The sequence below is a fragment of the Eschrichtius robustus genome, chromosome 9 (assembly GCF_028021215.1).
Source record: "Eschrichtius robustus isolate mEscRob2 chromosome 9, mEscRob2.pri, whole genome shotgun sequence".
In the NCBI taxonomy this organism is placed as follows: domain Eukaryota; kingdom Metazoa; phylum Chordata; class Mammalia; order Artiodactyla; family Eschrichtiidae; genus Eschrichtius; species Eschrichtius robustus.
Genome location: NC_090832.1, coordinates 8,700,126 through 8,722,349, shown reverse-complemented (window position 1 = coordinate 8,722,349; position 22,224 = coordinate 8,700,126). Strand labels below are relative to the sequence as shown.

The following is a 22,224-nucleotide window of genomic DNA, read 5'->3' as shown; positions in this document are numbered from 1 at the left end:
AATTCTCATTAGAGTTATAATATAGCTTCTAAATAGTCTACTATTAAATAAAGTTTCATTTTAAAAATTAGTTTTATTATTTCAACGTATTTGATTTGCTCAGTCCATTAGACAAGAAGACAGGTTGACTAAACACAACCTAATGCATAACCTGAGGGGACTCGCGCATCATTACCTGATTGCTCGCAATGCTGACTGGCTGCTGATGGGTTCCACGGCTCCGAAGCTCCCCGCTATTGCAACGGTTCTTCACTCCTGAAGGATTTCCTCATTTCTGTTTGCTCATCCTCTTCTTCCATAAGCTTCCTGTCTTGGGATGACACTCTCTCCATATACCTTGCATCATACGGTGTTCTTTGTGGGGAGTCTCTGTCCGGAAGTGGCCTCTGTGCCTGTGATGCACCGTGATCCTGGGATTCGTAGCCCACCAGTGGATCTCTCATTCCTCCAGGACCACTGAGTCCATCCTCAGGCTTCAGAGAAGAGTGCTTGTCGTCCTTATGCTCATACAGACTCAGTCGTTTCTCAACCACCTCACGAATCAACACTGAAAAATTATATGTGCAGAAATCACTGTGATTTTCCGTATTTTAGTAGTTATAATGCTGACTTACAGATGAGTACAAAATATTCACCAGCCCTCGTCCCTTCCCTGTATCATGACCTTTTATATAAACTCAACATACTTACCTTCTGTGCCACTTAATGCACTAAATATGCATTATATTCAATGCCCGTTTTAACAGAATATAATTTATAAAGTAATGACAGAAGATATTAATTCTGATCAAATTATAAAAAACCAAAATTAATATTGAGGGTAAAAATATGTACCTTTGTTAATATAATTGATATAGTGAAAATTTAAGAACCAAAACTTTAAAATATCTTTCTTCTATATATTCTTTCTACTGAAAAATTTCAGAGATGACTTTTCAATAATAAAATAAAAGAACTTACTGTCAACCACTGTTCTTCCAACCATGCTGCACTCTATGGTTTTGTCAACTTCATTCATTAGCCATGGAAGGAATCCTATCTCAATATCTGTAATTTAAAAAGTTAACTTCATTAAGTGATTTTTAGGAATCATTATAGATTGGAAGAATCTGTGCTTTCCCCCTAATGTTACAGATACATCAATATTGTTTTCTTATTATAAAATGTCAAATAGACTCATACAGCATCACTTCTGCTGTTACCACATTCTCTGTATATCTTCTGGTCCATTTCCTTTCAATTGCAGTAGAAATAGTATTTTGAGAACTATGAGGCCTTCCTTGGAGTCAAAGCTGTTAGAACTGACTTTATAGGTGCAAGGTGAGATGAATCAAGGAGGTGGGGGGTGGAAGCAGGGGGTGTGGAACTGGGAGCAGAACTCCAATCCAAATGCAATGCAAAGCCAGGACTGAGCAATGCTGGCACCACCACCTGAAGCCCAGCTGAAGCCTGGGGTCTGACAGAAGCTGATCAAGATTCAGAGGTAAGGGTCAGAGGGCATCTGAGAAGAAGGCCATGTAGAAATGGGTCGGAAATGAGGTGTTTCCATTAGTGATAAATTTGTTCAAACTGAAATGGAAATCTACTCTATGGTGTAAGCCTTTAAAAAATATGGTCCCTTACAATATACATTTTAATGTTTTAAAATGGCTTTTTTGGGGGACTTTTCTGGAGGTCTAGTGGTTAAGACTCTGCACTTCCACTGCAGGGGGCACAGGTTCGACCCCTGGTCGGGGAACTGCGATCCCACATGCCGTGCAGCATGGCCAAAAAAAAAAAAGCTTTTTTTGGGGGCAGGCATCTAATTGTTATTTTTCAATGGGTGACAAGAGAGAGTGCGATAGTATATTCACTACTATAAACAGTCTTAATCTGAAGCATGAATCTCCTTTGCAAGCTTTTAAATAATCTATAACTGACTTTTCCAGCAGCCCATGAATGCAGAAAAGGTTGCTGGCCTCTGTGACTAACAGCAAGAGGCCCAGTTGGACCCCGGGCAGCTGGCAGCATGGCAAGGGCACTGGACCTGGAGTCAGAGCCCCAGTCAGCCCAGGCCTAAGCACCCCCCGAATGTCCAAGAGCAATTCAAGTTCTCTGAGCTTCAGTTTCTACTTCTGAAAAATGGGACTTAATCTGCCGTACTCCCTCCCTCACAGCCCTTTTGGGTGGGCCAAATGGTATCACGTGTGAAAAACACGACAAAAATTGCAAAGTACAATAGAAATGTAAACTAATAATATTTGTCTGTAACCTGACCCTTATGTATTGAATTGAGTGTATCATCGGTGAAAACTGACATTGCTAATATCTGCCCTCAGACAGTATTAGCCATTTGAAATAGGACCTGCGTACAAAGCAACATGGGTGTAAGTGCTTTTGAACCCGAGGAAGGAGGGCGGCAGTGAGAAAGTGCCAACTCTTCCCCTCCGTTTGGCCACACTAAGCTGAGGGGAGTGGCTCTGAGGGGATGCTGGGAGATGGCTAACAGGTACAGGTTCTATCAAGGCCGAGATCAGGTTGGTTTGGTTGTTGTTGAAGCCTCCAACACTTAACACAGTGCCTGGGATAGTATAAACACCTCATTACATAACCTCACTAGCTGTCCCCAGAGAGATTTTGATTGGAATAGGAAGTCTACTGAGAAAAACTTAGCGACAACTACTTACACATATAGATTACATATACAACTGACTCCTGGAGGACATGGCGGCTGGGGCTGCTGACCGCAGGCACAGCCAAACATCTGCGTATAACTTCACAGGCAGACCTCTGTATCTGCAGGTCTGCATCTGCGGCTTCAACCAACCACGGGCCGTACTATGCCGCAGTACGTACTGGGTGAAAAAAGTCCGCGTTTAAGTTTTATTTACATTATGACATTTAGCTCCTAATAATCCTCGTGTCACATAGGAGGAGACTGAAGGTCATAGAGCTAGTTAATGATAAACTGGGATTCAAGCTCAAGTTTTTGACATCAAGTCCATATTTCCTTCTACTACCCAACGTTGTTTCTCAATGAAAGTAAACATCCTAAAATCAAGATCTTTATAATGCACCTCTTACTAGTAAAAGTTCTTTCCTAAAACAACTATAATTGATTTTAAAATTTGTTTCAGAGATAGAAAGATTCCAATTTAAACTAAAAATGGGCACGCGATAAATCTGAACCATGAAGAGGATGCTTATTGTGACAGTTAATCTAACAAAGACCTCCACAGACCTCTTTCAACAGGATCATAAAAGTAGCCACCATCCCTGAGGCTGCTGAAAACAGAAGGGAGAAGGTCGGCCAGGTAACGCTGTGCAAACGCTTGGGCGGCGATTTTCTGTGCAGTCTCGTTATGCTTGTGAACCACTTGCCACTGCTGTTGCTTACGACGTTCCTGCCCAGAGAAAAACGCCACCACAGGTGGTTATTCAGCTATTACGTCTTCCCCAAATAATGACTCTAGTGAGCGGAAGAATTTGGACTTATATTTGTATCCAAAAATGAACAGCGAGGTGTCTATTACCAGTTCATGTTTTTCATCAAGATTTTAATGAATTTCAACAACTAGGTAGGTACTAAATTCAGAGGAGATGAAGCTTAAGGTAAAATTCGTTTCCTGATCCATTTTCAAATAAAATAATTTCAAGATATACATGTTTGACTGTATGGCTGGCACCAAAGAATAATAATAGTTATATGTATTTTTAATTAGTATTATAAAGTATTGCCGATATGAAAATTACAGTTGCTTAGACATCTTTGATTTAAAAACTTGGGCCAATAAATTATCTCATTTGTAATGATTCTTTGAGCTCATAAAGTTCAGAAAATTATAAAACCTCTTTTTGTTGCTGTTGCTTCTTGTAGCTCCTATGAAATCTGTGAAGCTAATGAACTATTCTCTACTCCTATGTACAAGTGGGAACATTAATATATTTTCTAATTAAATCTATTTTCAAAGTTTAAGGAAATATAAATCTAGATGATTTGTAGACTTCATTTTTTATAATATATTTCCTAACAGTAAATAAACAAATTTAACTATTTTTTGATAAAGGCTTCACCAATTATTTCAACAAAGCTAATTCTGTCAGTGTTCATTTTATAATTGTGAACAAATAATCGTGCATTTGCACAATCTTTACCATCAGCCCCATGCTCTTTACACAATTAATTATTCACTTTGGAGGAGAACTGAAAGTCCATGTGACTAGGTTTTGAGTAGAATGTCCCGACAACTAAGCTATTCTGTGTGGTAAGCTAGACTCTTTGAGCCCTTTCAGGTGTTTGGGAACTCTTTTATCATTTATCCAGCCAGTGTTTACCACAGGGTGACAGTTATTGCCAGCCCCAGACAGACTCTTATCTAAAGATTACTGAGCCTCGTGCTTCCTAACTAGAGGTTTCTGGCATGTTTTAAAAATTGGATTCTAAAACTTTTCTTATTAAAGGTTCTAAAAACCTATAATCTAGAGAAATATTCTATAAAGACCCAAGTATAAATATTCTATAAAGACCCAAGTAGTAGACTCTACAGATGTGGAGCAGGGCTCACCACAGAGAAGAAGATCGAGAATTCTAGGCAGATCCTCTGCTTCTTACCTCCCACCTACCCAAAGATACTCCACTTTTTCCTGCCACCTTCTCTGCCACTGACTTGGGGCAAATCGACGTTCTTTCTTTCTCTAGCACTCTTGATACTTAAGAGTGCCTTTCACTGGAACCTATGTAATTTAAATTGTTACATTTGGGAACTTTGGGAACTCTATATAGGTACATTTATGTAAACTGGAATTTAAAAACGTAATTCAGTCCAGGAAAGATCTGTGATCTACAGGAGAGACCTGAGCAACAATTACTACAGGTCTTTTCTATATGTTTGCAAAGATCTTTAGCTCTGTTCATACTACATGTGATTTTGAACATAGTCTATTAAATAACCAAAATCTAAGAGAGAAACTAAAATTCTATACTTTTTCCTCTCGGTGTCGTCTCTCTCGCTCTTCAAGTCGCTGAACCTCCGCAAGCTCGACATTGCGTAACTCCTCATGTGCGCGCTGACTGGCCCGCAGGTTTGCCAACTCTTCTTCTTCCATTACTTCCAGAAGAGACTGCTCGATGGTCTTTCCCACCAAAACTTCTAACATTGGCTTAACTTCAAGATCAAAGTCAAAGAGCTTAAACACACAAAACAAAGCAAGTTTAAAATTGTAATCATGAACCAAAGGCTCAGTGAAAAAATATCCAGAAGAGTAGCAGTAACAGTATATATTTATTGAGTGTCTTCTGTGTGCCAGACACCGTGCTGGTGTTTTATTTATGGTTTCTAATCCTCAAAATAGCCTGAAGGGCACACAGGCTGCTTACAAGCAAAAACTGATTGAGTCAAAGTTATAAAAAGACCTACGCAATCATCAGAATGAACCTCGATACTCAACAATTTTCAGATCAAACTCTGAAACCCAAGGGAAATATCCGTCTTTCTTATTCTCTGCCTTTTCTGCTCAATTTTTACTGGTTGTTTTGATAACGGTTTGAAGAATAATGGATATTATGGTGATTCATCTCTAGGATTTCGAGGCAAATATACCCTTCTATGTAGATTATGAAAACTTACTTTATTTCCCAATTTCAATGACAGTACTTTCAAGTTCCTTCGAATCTTAAATCTCACTTAAGTCATTATGTACATAAGGATTGCCTTCTCTTCTTCAATTTCATAAACTGGCCTATCTATGTATTCCACACTGATATGAAAATGTAATTATTTTAGGATTATTTTCCTACCATAGATTATCCTCATAACATTTATATAATCTACAAGGAACTAACAGTGGAACTTTTTATACCAGAGATATTATTTTTCTTTATTTGGTACAAATCTACCTTATATTCATACATTAAGCAAGTATGCAAACACACAAAAATTAAATATGTAAATATTCTAAAAACATTTATAAAAATCTTTATTTCTGAACAGCAAAGAGGGAAAATGAGATCATGGTATTTAAAAACATGCAGACCTACTAGAGAATGGACTGGAGGACACGGGGATGGGGAAGGGTAAGCTGGGACAAAGAGAGTGGCATGGACATACATACACTACCAAACATAAAATAGATAGCTAGTGGGAAGCAGCCGCATAGCACAGGGAGATCAGCTCTGTGCTTTGTGACCACCTAGAGGGGTGGGATAGGGAGGGTGGGAGGGAGGGAGATGCAAGAGGGAAGAGATATGGGGACATATGTATATGTATAACTGATTCACTTTGTTATAAAGCAGAAACTGACACACCATTGTAAAGCAATTATACTCTAATAAAGACGTTAAAAAAATAAATAAATAAAAACATTTCTGGGTAGCTCAGGATAAAACTATCATAGATAAATTTGGAAAGAAATGCAGTAAATAGAATCTTCTTGACTGTGAAGTGGTTTGTATTCATGTTAAGCTTTTAACTAAACCTAACTTTAACTATTTATAAAGAAGATAGAGGGAAGTCCAATAATGTACTATACCTCTCCTTCTAGAATTTGGGTGGCCATATCTTTGCCAGTTTTGGCAGGAATAAAGAGCGGTGTTGGTGGTTTGTCCAAAAATGCATCTGTTTGGCATTCCATATCAACTTCTATTATGCGGTCAGCAATTTCTTCAAGGTATAATTCTAAGAGAACACCATATACATTGAGTTAGAAATTCTGGTCAATTTCAAGTATTTGAAACTACAGTCCCTTCAAAATAGAATTGAATGGATCAGAAAACAAGTCTTGGAATAAAAGTACTCAAATGTGGGGTTCAATTCACATAGTGTACTAAGCGTTTTTATGATATTTGGAAGACTATAGAGTCACTCAGGCTAGAACATTAATTAAATGTTGAGAAAGCACTGAGCTTTGTATTTGAAAACAGAACTAAAGAAGAGCATGAAACCATAGATGTATATAAGACACAAAGTATAACACAGGATGCAAAGTTAACAATCCATTTATTTAACGAGTCCTAAGATAGCCAACTTACAAAGATTTGAAAATTCCTGGATATTAAAAAAAACTATGCACCATGTCACTGTGTTACTTGATGTTCCCTCTAGCCTACATATTATAAACAGACATATGAAACCAAATTTCACCTTAGGAATAATTTATATGAGGCAAGGGCAGTATGGTATCATGCAAAGAACATGAGAACCGGAGTCAGATGTTGAACACAGAAACTAGCCAAATTACATCCTCTTCGGGCCTGTTTCTTTATGTGTAAAAGGGATCATAATTATCAGTCACATGGAGTCTTCTTTCTAATAAAGGAGATACATAGGAAAAGGACCTGGTATAGTCTCTGAGATATAAGAAATACTCAACAAAAAGTAGCTGCTATTCCATCACTTAATATTCTGATGGTATAAATAAACACTAAAATTTAGCTCTCTCAGAATTACAACTATGTTGGCTAATCACAGACATATACTAATTCTAGACTTGGCCTCAACGTAGGGAAAAAACACGGAATGGTCCTCTTCCTTTCATCCTTATTATCCGGAAATACCTCAGATGAATCCACTCACCATCTTGGCAGGGTGCAAGGTGAATCCCGAGTAGTTACACTGGTCCAAGGAGAACACCAAGTATTGTTTGACTATCAAGATTCTGTCAACAACACAGCTAGACCCTATAGGTCTAGGTAAGCCTCCACAGCTGACAACAGTCAAACAAGCAGGAAGAGCCTGGCACTAGCCTAGGAGAGCCCGCATGGCCCTGGGGAGTATGCAAAGCGAATGGAGAACAAAAGGAGAGACAAGAAGAGGCCATGGTGAGAGAGGTGGGGAACTCAGATCTAAATGGGTTTATGCCCCTCAAAAGACAAACACCAAAATAAAACTAGATTGCTGTCCTCTCCTGTTGGTCCAACACTGATTCATGTTGGGCTATAAAAAGTAAGAAATAATGCCAGTTTGAGAATAGAATATGTGAAAAGGGCTAAGAGAGAACTTAATTTGGTCATTAAATTCTTTTTTCAAAAACCCCATCTCATACTTTCAGCCATACCCAATATAATAATAATATATAGTCTATGAGTTTGTTTAATGAAGGAACTTCTCCCACCATGTGACTGGGGAAGTACTGGACAGCATAACAGATACATAAATAATATAAAGGCCACATAAAATGAACTGACTTAGAAAACCAAGCACACCCAGGAGCCACCATGCCAATGGCGGGCCCACATACCTGTCTGCACATCTACATGCTTTCTGCCTTCCACGGGTTCGGGCGTTCGTGGTCTGAGCTGTTCTTGGGCTCGTTTTTTGGCAAGAGCTCTCCTCTTAGCCTGCTGCTGTCTCTGAATCTCTGCAAGATCGGGCTGCCCAGGCTGAGTGACAGAAAAGGCTTCTAAAATTTAGAAAATATTTTTCAAAACATATAGGACTGCTGTTCCAAAAGTGATTCCTGGATGGTATAAAAGCATCTGTCATAGAATGCCTCCTGATTATCAGTGATTTGATGATTAAAAATTTATTTGAACTTTGGTAATTACAAAGGTATCTGACAAAACATATAAAGTAACTTCAATTTATGACTGTTAATTAAAATGGGTGCAGAATCCCATCTAACAAATTGTTTTTCCTCATTCAAGGATTTTTACCATGAACTCCTCTGGTGCCTAGTAAACTGATATAACCATTCAGTCACAGTAAATTTTAATGTATAGTTAAGAAATTGAAAAGCACTCGAATTTTTTAAAAATCTGATTTCATGGACAGAATTTCCTTAAAAAATTTATTAGCTCACAAAGAAAATATCCTCAGTCCAAACGAAGCTTGTCCAAGTGCACAAAATAATAGCTGACTCAGGGATTAAAAGTATAATTATTCACAGTAGTTCTGCAATATGTGGCAGTCCTTGATTTTGTATCCATATCTAATTTTGTAGTCCTTCTCTATAGCTAACTTGTCTTATCTCAAGGTAAATATGAAAAGAAAAGGAGAAATATGAAAGTACTTTACATGAAAATTTTTAATATTTAAAATTAGACTTCTAAAAACATTTTAATTGAAATGAAATTGTAGTTTTTTTAAAAAGAAAAAAGAAAATTACCTATAATCCCATCTTCCTAATACAATGGCTATTGCTATTTAAATGCATACAGTTTTTTTTAAGTTGTGATGATACCATACATTTTATACTGTTTTCCTAACTTAACACTACCTTCCAACTCCTTAATTTATTAATTACTAGGATTAGTAAAGCTTGGACTATTAACCCACATTTTCAGATATTCAGTCTTCTCATCTGTACAATGGGAATAACGTCTGTTAAGTTTTAGATTATAAGGAACAAATCAGATGATAAGGTAACAAGTCTAACACAATACCTGTCATAGAATAGCTCTTCCCCTACGTAGTTATCATTTCCTTTTATCATAAAATAACCACCAAAAAGAAAGAAATATCTTTACCAAATATCTTTACCAAAAAGAAAGAAATATCACCTACAGTTTTGTTTTTCTAATACAATTACTAATATCATTTTGGGATTATTCAATGGAGGACTTTTCCTTTGTATAATGTGTATATTCTACATTATTATAAATAGCATGCTTGTTTATTTCTATTTTTTTAATGTAATAGAATTATAAATGTCAGCCTTGAAAGATTTAGGGTAACAGAAATACAACAAGTTCATTTTAGAAATGCATTGCCTAACTTAACTGTTTCAGATCTAGTTATAATCTCTTTTTTAAAAAGTTTTATTTTGAAATAATTCACAGAAATTTGCAAAAACTATATATAGCATACTGTGTATGCTTCACCCAGCTTCTTTCAATGGTGACATTTTATACAATTATAACAAAATATCAAAATCAGGAAATTAACACGTAAGATATTAACAGATCTTACTGGGTTTTCACAATTTTTACATGCATTGATTTGTGTCTGTGTATATTGTTCTATGTGATTTTATATATAGATTTGTGTAAGCACTACCACAATAAAGATAGAGACCTAACTCATTACCCCAAAGGAGCCTCCTTTATATTTCTCCAAGTCCCACCTTCAATTCTGTTCTCCATCTCTAGGTTTTGTCTTTTTAATAATGTTATATACAAGGAATCATTCAGAATGTAACCTTTTGAGATTGCCTTTTTTTCACTAAGCATAATGTCCTTGAGGTCCACCCAGGTTGTTACATGTATCAATAGTTCATTCCTTTTTTTTTTAAATTTATGTATTTAATTTATTTATTTATGGCTGGGTTGGGTCTTCGCTGCTGCACACTGGCTTCCTCTAGCTGCTGCGAGCGGGGGCTACTCTTCGTTGCAGTGCACGGGCTTCTCATTGCAGTGGCTTCTCTTGTTGCAGAGCACAGGCTCTAGGCGCATGGGCTTTGGTAGTTGCAGCACATGGGCTCAGTAGTTGTGGCTCACGGGCTCTAGAGTGCAGGCTCAGTAGTTGTGGTGCACGGGCTTAGTTGCTCTGCGGCATGTGGGATCTTCCCAGACCACGGCTTGAACCTGTGTCCCCTGCATTGGCAGACAGATTCTTAACCACTGCGCCACCAGGGAAGCCCTCATGGCTTTTTGTTAGTAGTACTTGATTGCATGGATGTACCAGGTTTGTTTAACCATTTACCTACTGAAAGACACTTGGGTTTTTTCAGTTTTTTGGCTATTATGAATAAAGCTGCTATCAATGTTCATTTGTGAACAGGTTAATATGTGAACATATGTTCCCATTTCTCTGGGATAAATGTCTAAGAGTTCAATTGTGGACTTGAATGGTAGGTGCTTTTTAGTTTTTATAAGCAGCCACTTAACAATTTTCTAGGGTCAATGTACCATTTTACATTTCAAACTGCAATCTACCAGAGTTCCAGTTGCTCTACATCCTCACAAGCACTTCTTCTTACTATTATTTTAAAATTTTAGCTTTTCTAACAGGTGTGTAGTTACATCATTGTGGTTTTAATTTTTATTTCCCTAATCTTGGTTTCAAGACTTTTTTTGTTTTTTGCTTTTGGAAGTTTGATTTTGATGTGTCTTGGTGAAAATTTGTAGGTTTATGCCTTTTGTCAAACTTGTGGAATTTTCAGGCACTATTTCTTTGAGTATTTTTTTCAAATCCCATACTTTTTCTCCTTTCCTGGGACTGAATTTAGATATTTTATAACATGAATTTAGATATTTTGTTATTGTTCCTCGGATCTCTGAGGCTTTTTTGGGGGCAGGGGTCTATTTTCTACCTGTTCTTCAGTCCAGGTAATTCCACTGATTTGTTTCTGTATTCACTGATTGTTTCCTATGTCATCTCCAATAAGTCCATCTGAGAGGTTTTTATTTTGGTTATTGTATTTTTCAGTTCTGTATTTTCCATTTGGTTCATTTTAATATTGTCTATTTCTTTGCAAAGATTTTCTATTTTTTTCATTTGTTTCAAGAAAGTTCATAATTGTTCCTTTTTTATTGAAGTATTTTTATGATGACTGCTTTAAAAGTCTTGTCAGGTTACTCCTACATCTGAGTCATCTTGGTGTTGTCATCTCTTGATTGATTTTTCTCATTCAAGTTGTGACTGTCCTGGTTCTTGGTACAATTGAGTGATTTTTAAATTGTATTCTGGACATTTTGGGTATTATGTTGTGAGACTATGGGTCTTAATTGTTTTAGCAGGAAGTCACCCCTTTTGTTTCAGTGCACAGGTGTGAGTGGAGAGGGAAGTTTACCAACACGAAGTGAAAGCAGGGTGCCAACCTGTATCACCTCATTGGTGCCAGGCGGGGGTGATAACTCAGCTCCTTGCCATGCTCCGCTGACACTAGTGTTGGAGTGTAGGGGAGTTGAGTTCTGGCTAGCACTGCCTCTTACTACCTTGTCCCTCCTTGTTGCTGTCAGGGAGGGTTGAAAATTCAGCTCCCTCCTGGCTCGGCTGATGCCACCCCAGAAAAAGTAGGAGATCCATTTATACCATCTCTTACCACCTCACTGCCCCTGGGTGAGGGTGGCACTTCAGCTTCCTGCTCTGCCCTTGTTGACACCAACTCCATGGATGAATCAGAGGACTGGTTCGTATTGCTGCTGTCACGTGGAGATCAAGGTCCAGCTCTCCACCTTAGCCTCACCAATGGCCATGCGGACAGGCAGGGCAGTTTACCCATTGGTGTGTGGCTGGAGGAGGGGTACTATGGTAAGAAGGTTTCTGTTCCACGAGGCCACCCTCTATCTTTGGACAGAGGGAGCGGGCTTTTCTTAGGGTGTGCCAGGTTCCAGGGTGTTCATGGTTGCAGGTTGCAGGCTTCTCTGGCACTCTGGGATATGTGAGAGGCAAAAAGAAAACCCATGGACTCATTGCCATGTTGTTCAAGTCCAGAGGTCCCTAGCCAGTCCACTTTCTTCTTTCCACCTTTCAGAATCTTCCTATGTTTGTTTGTGGTGCTACATCCAGGGTTTTTTAGTTGTAAGAGGAGGAATAGGAAGGAATTGGTGAATTCCTACTTGTCTGGAACTGGAAGTCTGAGTATACTTTTAAAGTGAGGTGTTGATGAACTGACTAAAGAACTAAAAAAAATGTACCAAAACATCATAATATTAATTTTTTAAAAAAGGACTAAAAAAGCAGTGATTCCCCATTCTACTCTTGTTCGAGGTCTGGCAGTATTCATTGCTACTGCCACAAGAAAATGCTGAAACATGTCTGTATCACATGTTTGAGCTATTGTTTCTAAATGCTGGCCCCTGAACTGGCTGTACCAGAATTGCCCAGGGAAGTTTATTAATACTACATACCCCTGTGTCCAACTTTTGGAGGTTCTAATGCAGTAGATGCATGGTATGCTGAAGCATATATATTTTTGAGTTTTCTAGGTGATTTTGATATATGCTGATTCAGAATGTCTAACATCCCATACATCCCATGTGGTGTTAGGCATTTATATGTCAAATAGTGTTTATAAGTTAACTATATTTCATTTCTGTGCCAAGAAATCATTCTTCTTTTTAAATTAAATTTAATTTTTTTAATACAGCAGGTTCTTATTAGTTATCTATTTTATACATATTAGTGCATATATGTCAATCCCCAAGAAATCATTCTTAATATCACACTACATCTTACTCATCTCTGTATCCTACGTACCCAGCACAGGACTTAAAACTCAATAAATATTTGTTGAGTGAACTAAAGAAAAGAAGCATAATTCAGACTTTTTGATTAAATAATGATAACAGTATTGGAGCATGAGATAATTTAAACAAACCTAAATATATTAGACCAGTGCTACTGAAAGTGTGGTCCTCAGACTCGTGTTGTCTGTGAGCTATTTGAACTGGTCTATAACAATTTAATTACAGAAATTGAGAGTAAACATTTGGAAACTTTTAGAATAGTTCTCCACAGTTCTATTAACCTAGTAAAAAATTGGGGCTTGTATTTTTTAAAATACTTTTAATTGTGGTAAAATACACATAACATAAAATTTACCATCTTAACCATTTTTAAGTGCACAGTTCAGTGGCATTAACTGCATTCACATTGTGCAACCATCACCACCACCCATCTCCAGAACTCTTTTCATCTTGTAAAACTAAAACTCCGTACCCATTAAATAACGACTCCCTATTCCCCCATCCCTGGCAACCACTATCTGGCTTGTATTTTGCATGTCTTTTTTTTTTTTCATTTCATTTTTCTAGCAATTCATCTTTATTTTATTTCATAAATGTGTTAGTCTATAACAGATTAGAAATTAAAAGAAACAAAAATTGGTCCTTCACCACAGGCGGTTTGGAACGCTCTGTGTTAGACTATTCAAAGTATACTTACCAGTGGTACTGTCTGCAGAGCATAAGTGTTGCCTCGGATCACCCTTCTGTCATACATTATGTTTCCGTAACGCATAGGTTCTTCAGCTCTGTAAAAAAGCAAATTCTAAATAATCACTGTAATAGAGTATTGGTATCTATGAAGTCAATTCATTTTTTTAAATTGAAGTATACTTGATTTACAGTGTTGTGTTAGTTTCAGGTGTACAGCAAAGTGATTCAATTATACATATATATATATTTTTTTTTCAGATTCTTTTCCATTATAAGGTATTACAAGATATTGAATGTAGTTCCCTGTGCTATATAGTAGGTCCTTGTTGTTTATCTATTTTATATATAGTAATGTGTATTTGTTAACCCCAAATTCCCAATTTATTTCTCTCCCCCCTTTCCCCTTTGGTAATCATAAGTTTGTTTTCTATGTCTGTGAGTCTGTTTCTGTTTTGTTAATAAGTTCAATTGTATCACTTCTTTAGATTCCACATATAAGTGATGTCGTATTTGTCTTCCTCTGTCTGAAGTCAACTCATTTTTAATAGGATTTAGAAATGAAAATATTTTAAGATGAAAATATTTTAATTGATTTTTTTTTAGCACAGTCCATAAAATAAGGAGACAAATGGCTGCCATTTATGGAATGTTTATTATAAAGCCAGGCGCTTCACAGGTATTATTTATTGCTCACAATAAGCTTCAAGTTGGGAATGATGGTTGCCATTTGACTGAAGGGGAAGTAGACCCAGAAAGGAATCTGACCGAGGTTACCTAGCTAGTGAGAGGTGGAGCTAGATTTAGGATGTAAATCTGTTAGACTACTTAACAAACCTGAAAAGAGCCCAGGTGAAATGGGGCTTGCTCTAAAGGACTGAAAAAATTTTGATTCCAGAATTGAAAAGTTACATTAATAGAATCAGGCTTAAAAAATAAGTTAAATTTCTTATTGTTCTTTAACCTCAAAGATATTTTAAAATATTGTTTTAAATATTAATAAAATTTAAATTTCAGAGGTCAGAATGATCAATAGTGAAAAATACACAGCTGATATTTTCATTTGAAGTTCTTTAAACGATATGCCATTTGTGGCTATGAAACCAAATAGCGACCTATACCAATAACAGTACTCTCTCAGAAATGATTCTGTTAGGGGTAGTAAATTGCTTGTTTATCACATATTGAAACCACTACTGGATAGCCTGACATCATATTACTTAAAACCCAGACATGCTTCACTGCTCATCTTACTTGACCTCTGGACAGTGTTCGGCTCAGCCGGCCACTTCCCCGCTGAAGTACTCTCCATCCCAGGCCTCCCTGATACCACCATATTATTCTGAATGCTCTTCTGCTTTTTCTGACTCCTTTCTCAGCCAGGTGTTTGTTAGTTCCCCCCACTGGAGAATTTCCTCATGATTCAGCCTTCTCTTGTCCTGAGTTGACCTCATCCATTCTCAAGGCTTCACTTAATGTCCATATACCTAAAACTCCCAATTTTATCTTTAGCTCAGAACTCTCCTCTGAGCTCCAGATCGTACAGCCAGTTGACATGCCTGATGACATCTCACTCAAATGTCTCAAAAGCAACCTCAAAATTGAACTAATTATCATTTTCCCACTCCAACTTGTTACTTCTGTAGTGTTCTCTATTTCATTAAATGGTACTACTAACCACCCAATTGGTTTAGAAGCCTGGGAGTCATCCATGACTCTTCCCTCTTCCCCATTTTCTACAACCAGCAAATCCTATTGATTCTACCCCCCAAATCTTTCTGGCATCCATCCACTGCTCACCGCCACCACTATCGTTTACTGGGACTGTTGCAGAAGTCTCTTAGTCTCTTAACTGTGTGGAACAACATTTCTTTCCAAAATTTCTATCCACTGTAGCCCGTGATCTTTCAGAATGGAAAAATCCAAACCTAATGCTTACTTGATTAAAGCTTCCTAGTGCTAATTAAAAGTGATAGTGAGGATAAATTTTTGTTTTGTTTTTATGATATCAAAGACAAAAAGAAAAAAAATCCATAACACCTATTGCTGGAGAGGATGTGGGAAAAAGGATACGTTTAAATATTTCTGGAGGAAAGATATTTTGTTCCATTTGTCTGTATTAAAAAAACACATGACTTAACAATCTCACCCTGGGAATCTGCCTCATAGATATAAAAAAGCCAGTACATAAGGCTGTTTACTGAAACTTCCTTCTTTGTGGTAAAAACTTGAAGTGAACTGAATATCTATCAATAGTGGAAAATTTTAATAACATATGGTATCAGGGATATCATGCTGCTATTAAAAATAATTGGAGGAATTTCCACAAAGAATTAAGTGAGCGAAGGAAGATGTTGAGAATTGTGTATGTTACCATTGCTATGAAGTAAAGCCCTTGTAGATGTGTATCTGTATGTATATATTTATACACGTGTACATAAACATGTGAGCTTGGAGAAAAGTACAAAAGTATTCAAAGTCATTAACATGGTTTGGGGGCAGGAGAGGGAGAGTAGGTTTGCAAGGGAAGGGGCTGGGGAATAAGGCTGTACTAAGAAAACCCACAGGCATGAGTGATAGGATAATTATTAAAAGATTAAAGAAATTAGGGAAAAAAGGAATTAGAGCTTATAAAATGGGGGGGAGCCAACTGCAGATTAATATGTGTAGTATGATTCTACTTTGGAAATAAACCTTCTATACATATGTGCATATGCTCCTGTATGTGTGAACAAGCAAGGAGGCGTGAAAGAATAATAAAAGATTTTTTTTAAAAATTTATTTATTTTATTTATTTATTTTGGCTGCATTGGGTCTTCTTTGCTGTGCACGGGCTTTCTCTAGTTGTGGCGAGCAGGGGCTACTCTTCGTTGCGGTGCGCAGGCTTCTCATTGTGGTGGCTTCTCTTGCTGTGGAGCACGGGCTCTAGGCACGCAGGCTTCAGTAGTTGTGGTGTGTGGGCTCAGTAGTTGTGGTGTGTGGGCTCAGTAGTTGTGGCTCACGGGCTCTAGAGCTCAGGCTCAGTAGTTGTGGTGCACGGGCTTAGTTGCTCTGTGGCATGTGGGATCTTCCCGGGCCAGGGCTCGAACCCGTGTCCCCTGCATTGGCAGGCGGATTCTTAACCACTGAGCCACCAGAGAAGCCCAAGATTGTTAAATTTGGTTACAACAAGGAAGTGGGAGTAGAGGTCGGTGGGAGATAATTAACTCTGCCTTTATTCCCCCTTATTTTGTATTTTTCATTTGCTTCAACAAGCATATATTACTTTTATAAATTGAAAATCACCAATAAGGATAATTTTAAACCGAAAAATCAAAGACATAATATAAAAGAACTCCTGTCAAAGGCTTGAATCAACAGATTGAATATACCAATCAACTAACTCTATAGAAAAAAGAAATTGTTCCTACTGAACCACCATTGATTCTTATTTCACCTGTTGGTGTGATTTAATAGGAAGGATTTGTAAGCAACCACTTAAAAGCACCAGGAAGTATTTCTCAAAGGAGTCCCTTTTAAAATTGAATCCTTTTATAATATAAATAATTTAAATTTAAATTTTCTTGTTTTGGTTTTCTTAAAGTGGTAGACATTTCTTATAAAAGAAGTCTTTACTGTCAGAATAACATAATTATGAATTTAGACTCTGTTTGAAATAAGCATCAAGAGCTACACTGCTCCTGTTGTCATTAATTCAACAATTTGTGTTGAGTGCTATGTGTCAGGCACAGTCTTAAGTGAACAAAAGTCACAAAGGTTCCTGTTTGCATGGAGCATGCATTCTTGGAAAGTTCTGCTGATTCCAAAATTTGAGGCTTACGGCAAGAGCTTTAAGAGAACCATAACATTTAATGCCCTTTCCAAATATGGATATTTGAATATTTGCTAATACTGATGAATGTAAAAGTACAATTTGGGGTCCAGCATGTATGGATAACCTGATTCCTGCCCGAAGACTGCTGTGAAACAGCTTTAGTTGGCTCCCATTTTGGACACGCTATTGTGACACCTTTTTACCTCAGTTTCTTCATTTTCATAATGGAGTTATAGAACCAAATTCACAGCACTGGGGACTACGTAAGAAAATGTCTGTAAATGCCCCTAGAAGGTGCTTGCATGGCACATAGTCGGCCAACAATAAACATCACTTGACTAAAACTTAGTGAAATAAGTCGGTTCCGTCCACCTGTTATCAATCATGCCAGCATCATCATCAGTAAGAGTTAACTAATGCCTTCTTGCTTCAGTCCTCCACACCACGGGAGAGTTCTTTAGAGGAGGAAATTTTATACTTCGCAGAGTGTAGAGAAAGGAAAGCAGCATAGGCAGGTTTTGCCAGGGCGAAGGGGCCAGGATCCCGCGGCCCCGGGACGGGGTTGGGGGGGCGGGTGGAGACCACAGAGGGGTTGGTTGGCTCACTCACGGCTGCATCTGGTCGTCCCGGTAACGGCGGCGCTGACAAGGCAGGGCCCGGGGCTGGCTGGTGTAGGTGTAGGTGGCCATGGCCGGGGAGGCGCGGTCCGTCAACGTGCAGGCCACGCCCAGGGTCAGACCGCTTCGCTTTCGGTGAAGCTTGGCTTCGAAGCAGGTGGGCACGAAGGTGTCGTGAGAGCCGGAGAGGTGCACGTAGTGCCAAGGGCAGGGATTCCGCGACGCAAGGAGAGGCGGCAAGAAGGGAAGCGGGCGGGACGGGAAGTTGCCAGGGCAGGAGGTGGGAGCTACGCTCGGCTTACTCGGTGCAGCACTGAGCCCGCCGGCGCCACCCGCACCGGTTGCCCAGCAACCCAGCGTTCCGGCTGGAAGCGGGACCTCAGAGAAGTTCCTGCTGGCCGGTTTCGGGGGAAGACCGGGGCGCCGGGGAACTTCCGGCTCTTGACTCCGCCCACCCAAGCCTTCCTTGTAGATGCGCCTGCGCGTGAAGGAGGTGGACATGGCGGCCCCCGCGGAGGCTTGAGGAAGACGGCGGCGGTCCCCGGCCCCACTTTTGAGTGTGGCTTTGCGGGGCCTGTGTTGGCGCCGTTCTCCCGGGCCTCGTTCCTTGGGGGCCGCCCTCGGCTGCTTCTCCCGGCACTGACGCCGCGCCTCTACTCCGGGCTGTCCACCTACGATCGCACACGCGTGGCACCCGGGCTCCTAGCTCTGTTACGTGCCAGGGCCGGGCCAGGGCTTCCCTGGTGCCTCCCAGCTCCGCCACCTCTCCCGCCCCAGGGGCCGCCTGCCGCCGTCCTCCGCAGCTGGTCTGCATTTTCCGCCTTCTCCGCTTAGCGCTCTGTTGCTAGTCCTTCAGGGGACCCTCGGGCGCACGGAGCGTGAAGGCCTGCCCCACGGACGTCTCATTTTGGGAAAGGGTGGGCGCCTTGGGTCTTTTAGTCCTCCTTTGCCCTGAAGAATGAAGCATCATGGGGTGGGTCTGCCCTTAGAAACGCAAATGGATTGGTTTTCGTATTGGCAATGTAAAAATATTGGTTTGTGTAAGTGAAGTTTAGGCATCCCTGAGTGATCGGTTATCTGCATTTGCGTTTGCGTTCTTCCATTCAGTTAAGTGCTGTGTGGATTTAAATCCAGGTTCTGCAATGTACTAGCCCTGTAACCAATGGCAAGTTAATGTTTTTGTGCTTCATCTTGCTAATTTGCAAAATAGGGGTAATAGAATTTATCTCTTAAGAGTTTGTCATGAGGATTAAAAGAGTTAAGTATAAAACACGTAGAACTGTATCTGGTAAATGATAAGGTCGAGATCCCTCCTGTGCTTTGAAGCTTATGGTCTAAAGCAGATGTAGGCGTTGTATAAACACTAACATAAAGGTATATGGTAAATGCTAGAGGTAAAAACACTGGATGAAGATTTTAGGTCTGATCTCTTAATTTTGAGGTGGTTTCTGAATGGGCTAAAGGAGAAAGTGACATTTAAATTGTGTTTGATGTGCGTAGAAACAGATGGATGAGAAGTGGGGGGCTAGAGAAAGAAAGGAGTTAAAGACCACTCTAAGGGTTTTGATTAAATGTTGGACATTGTGTAGAAAAAACGGCAGAGACGCTCCAGCTTATGTTGTTTTTCTTCAGAGGATTTAATTTTATTCAATTGGCAGAGTTGACATTTAATAAAGGATTCAGGCTTTGGGAGGACTGATCGATTTCTGGTTTGCCCTTATTCCAGACCATAGGCCCTTAAGAATCTCAACAGAAAACCTAGCGTTTTAACAGGTCCACATCTTGGGGGACCTTGAACTCTGTAAGTTTGTATTCCCAGCTCTTTGAGATTGTGGAAAGGTCTACTTAGCTTTTTGACCACTTAGCACCTGCTTGGTATCTTGATTTCTAGTGCCCTTGCAGCTTAAAATTAAGCAAATGTCTCAAGGATAAAAGGATAATAGTCAAGCAAATTGTCCGATTTACTTCTCTGTGGTCCCCGTATCTCTGGGGTCTTGTCCCTTCAAGACCTGTCTAAAGTTCTCAACTCTAACTTTTATCTTCCCAGATCTGAAAGACTCCTGACACTTCTAGGTCACTGCTTTCTGCTTGCACTAAGTGCTGTGCTCAGAAACTCAGTAAATGCCCCAGGAGAAAAAGCAATGGAGAAGTTCTCTATCACTATGTATTTTTCTTCTCCCTGGGATCCCAATCCCTTATGTCCTCACTGGCTTGGTTGCTCTCTAGTGCCTTCAAATCGCCTGTGTGATTTGTGTTTTGTTTTGTTTTTAAATGTTTTCAGCTTTTTTTGGTTTTTGTTTTACTCTTATCCTTTGGTTTTATTTTTCTTTTCAGCAATAGATATTCCTAATTCCTATAGAAGTGTTGGTTTGATTCAAGCTCCTAAGTCATAGCTAGAAGTTATGCCAAGAATGAAGTTTCCATTTACTGTTACAGGCAACACTGGGAAGGAGCAGATTTTGGGGGCAGCATTGGAAGCTCAGTTTTGGGCACATTAAGCTTGAGAAACATGTTAGTCATCTGAATGTAGAGATGTTGAGTAGTAGTTGGATATGGGAGTCTAGGGTTTCAGGGGATTGGTCCAGCGTAGAGATGTGGATTTTTGACTCAATAGCATGTAGATGGCATTTAAAGCCATGAGACTTGATGAGATTATCAAGGGAGTATAGAGAGATGAGCCTTGAGCATATTTAGAGGTTGGAAAGTTAAAGAATAAGCAAAGGAGACTGAAGAAGGTGATCAGAGAGATGGAGGAAATTGCAGACAGTTTGGTCACCTGGGAGTTGAGTGATGAAAGTGTTTCAAGGGCTTCCCTGGTGGCGCAGTGGTTAAGAATCCGCCTGCCAATGCAGGGGACACGGGTTCGAGCCCTGGTCTGGGAAGATCCCACATGCCGCGGAGCAACTGGCCCCGTGAGCCACAATTGCTGAGCCTGCGCGTCTGGAGCCTGTGCTCCGCAACAAGAGAGGCCGCGATAGTGAGAGGCCCGTGCACCGCGATGAAGAGTGGCCCCCACTTGCCACAACTAGAGAAAGCCCTCACACAGAAACGAAGACCCAACACAGCCATAAATAAATAAATTAATTAATTAAATTAAAAAAAAAAAGAAAGTGTTTCAAGGAGAAGGGAGTAGTCAGCAATGTCTGATCCTATTCAGAAGTTAAGCAGGATGTGAACATTGGATCTAGCAACACAGAGGTGATCTGGGAAAGCACACCTTCAGTAGAGTTATGGAGAAGAAAGGTAAGTTATAGTGGATTCAGAAGAGAATGGGGGGAGAGAAATTTGTGACTCAAGGAGGTTTGCCACAAAGGAAAAGAAAGAACTAAGGTGGTAGCTAGAAGGAAGTTGGGTCAAGAGAAGGTTTTCCATTTTTTAATGGGAGAATTAACTGTATATGTGTTTATTTAAAGGAGTGATTTCAGTAGAGAGGGCAGAATGGATGATGTAGGAGAGAGAGGGAATGGATGTAAGGATGTAGGCAAGAAGGGATGGGCTCTTACCCACAAGTAGAGGGATTGGCCTTGTCTAGAAGCATGGACAGTTCATCCATAGCAATTGGAGAAAAGGTAGGTATATGATCACAGATTCAGGTAGATTGGAAATACAGATGGTCCCCAACTACAATGGTTCGACTTATGATTTTTTGACTTTACAATGTTGTGAAAGCAATAGCATCCAGTAGAAACCTTACTTTGAATTTTGAATTTAGATCTCTTCCCAGGCTAGCAGTATGTGGGACCATCCTCTCTCATGATGCTGGGCAGAGACGGTGACCCACAGCGCCCCGTGAGCCGTGATAGGAGAGTCAACAACTGATACAGTTACAACCATTCTGTTTTTTACTTCCAGTAAGGTGTTCCACAAATTACATGAAATATTCAATACTTTATTGTAAAATAGGCTTTGTGTTAGATGGTTTTGCCCAACTGTAGGCTAATGTAAATGTTCTGAGCACGTTTAAGGTAGGCTAGGACAAGCTGTGATGTTTGTTAGGTTAT

The 22,224-nt window shown here is 39.5% G+C and overlaps 1 protein-coding gene across 1 annotated transcript; it reads right to left on the bottom strand.

Moving 5' to 3' along the window:
• Window positions 1-90: 90 nt before the first annotated feature.
• Window positions 91-19,037, bottom strand: RSPH3 (radial spoke head 3). Its single transcript, XM_068550932.1, is given in 10 exon segments — window positions 91-273; window positions 276-547; window positions 961-1,047; window positions 3,221-3,383; window positions 4,963-5,166; window positions 6,508-6,653; window positions 8,215-8,356; window positions 13,803-13,890; window positions 18,216-18,661; window positions 18,663-19,037. Coding segments are annotated over 10 exon segments (1,947 nt in total). The 3' UTR covers window positions 91-249.
• Window positions 19,038-22,224: the final 3,187 nt, after the last annotated feature.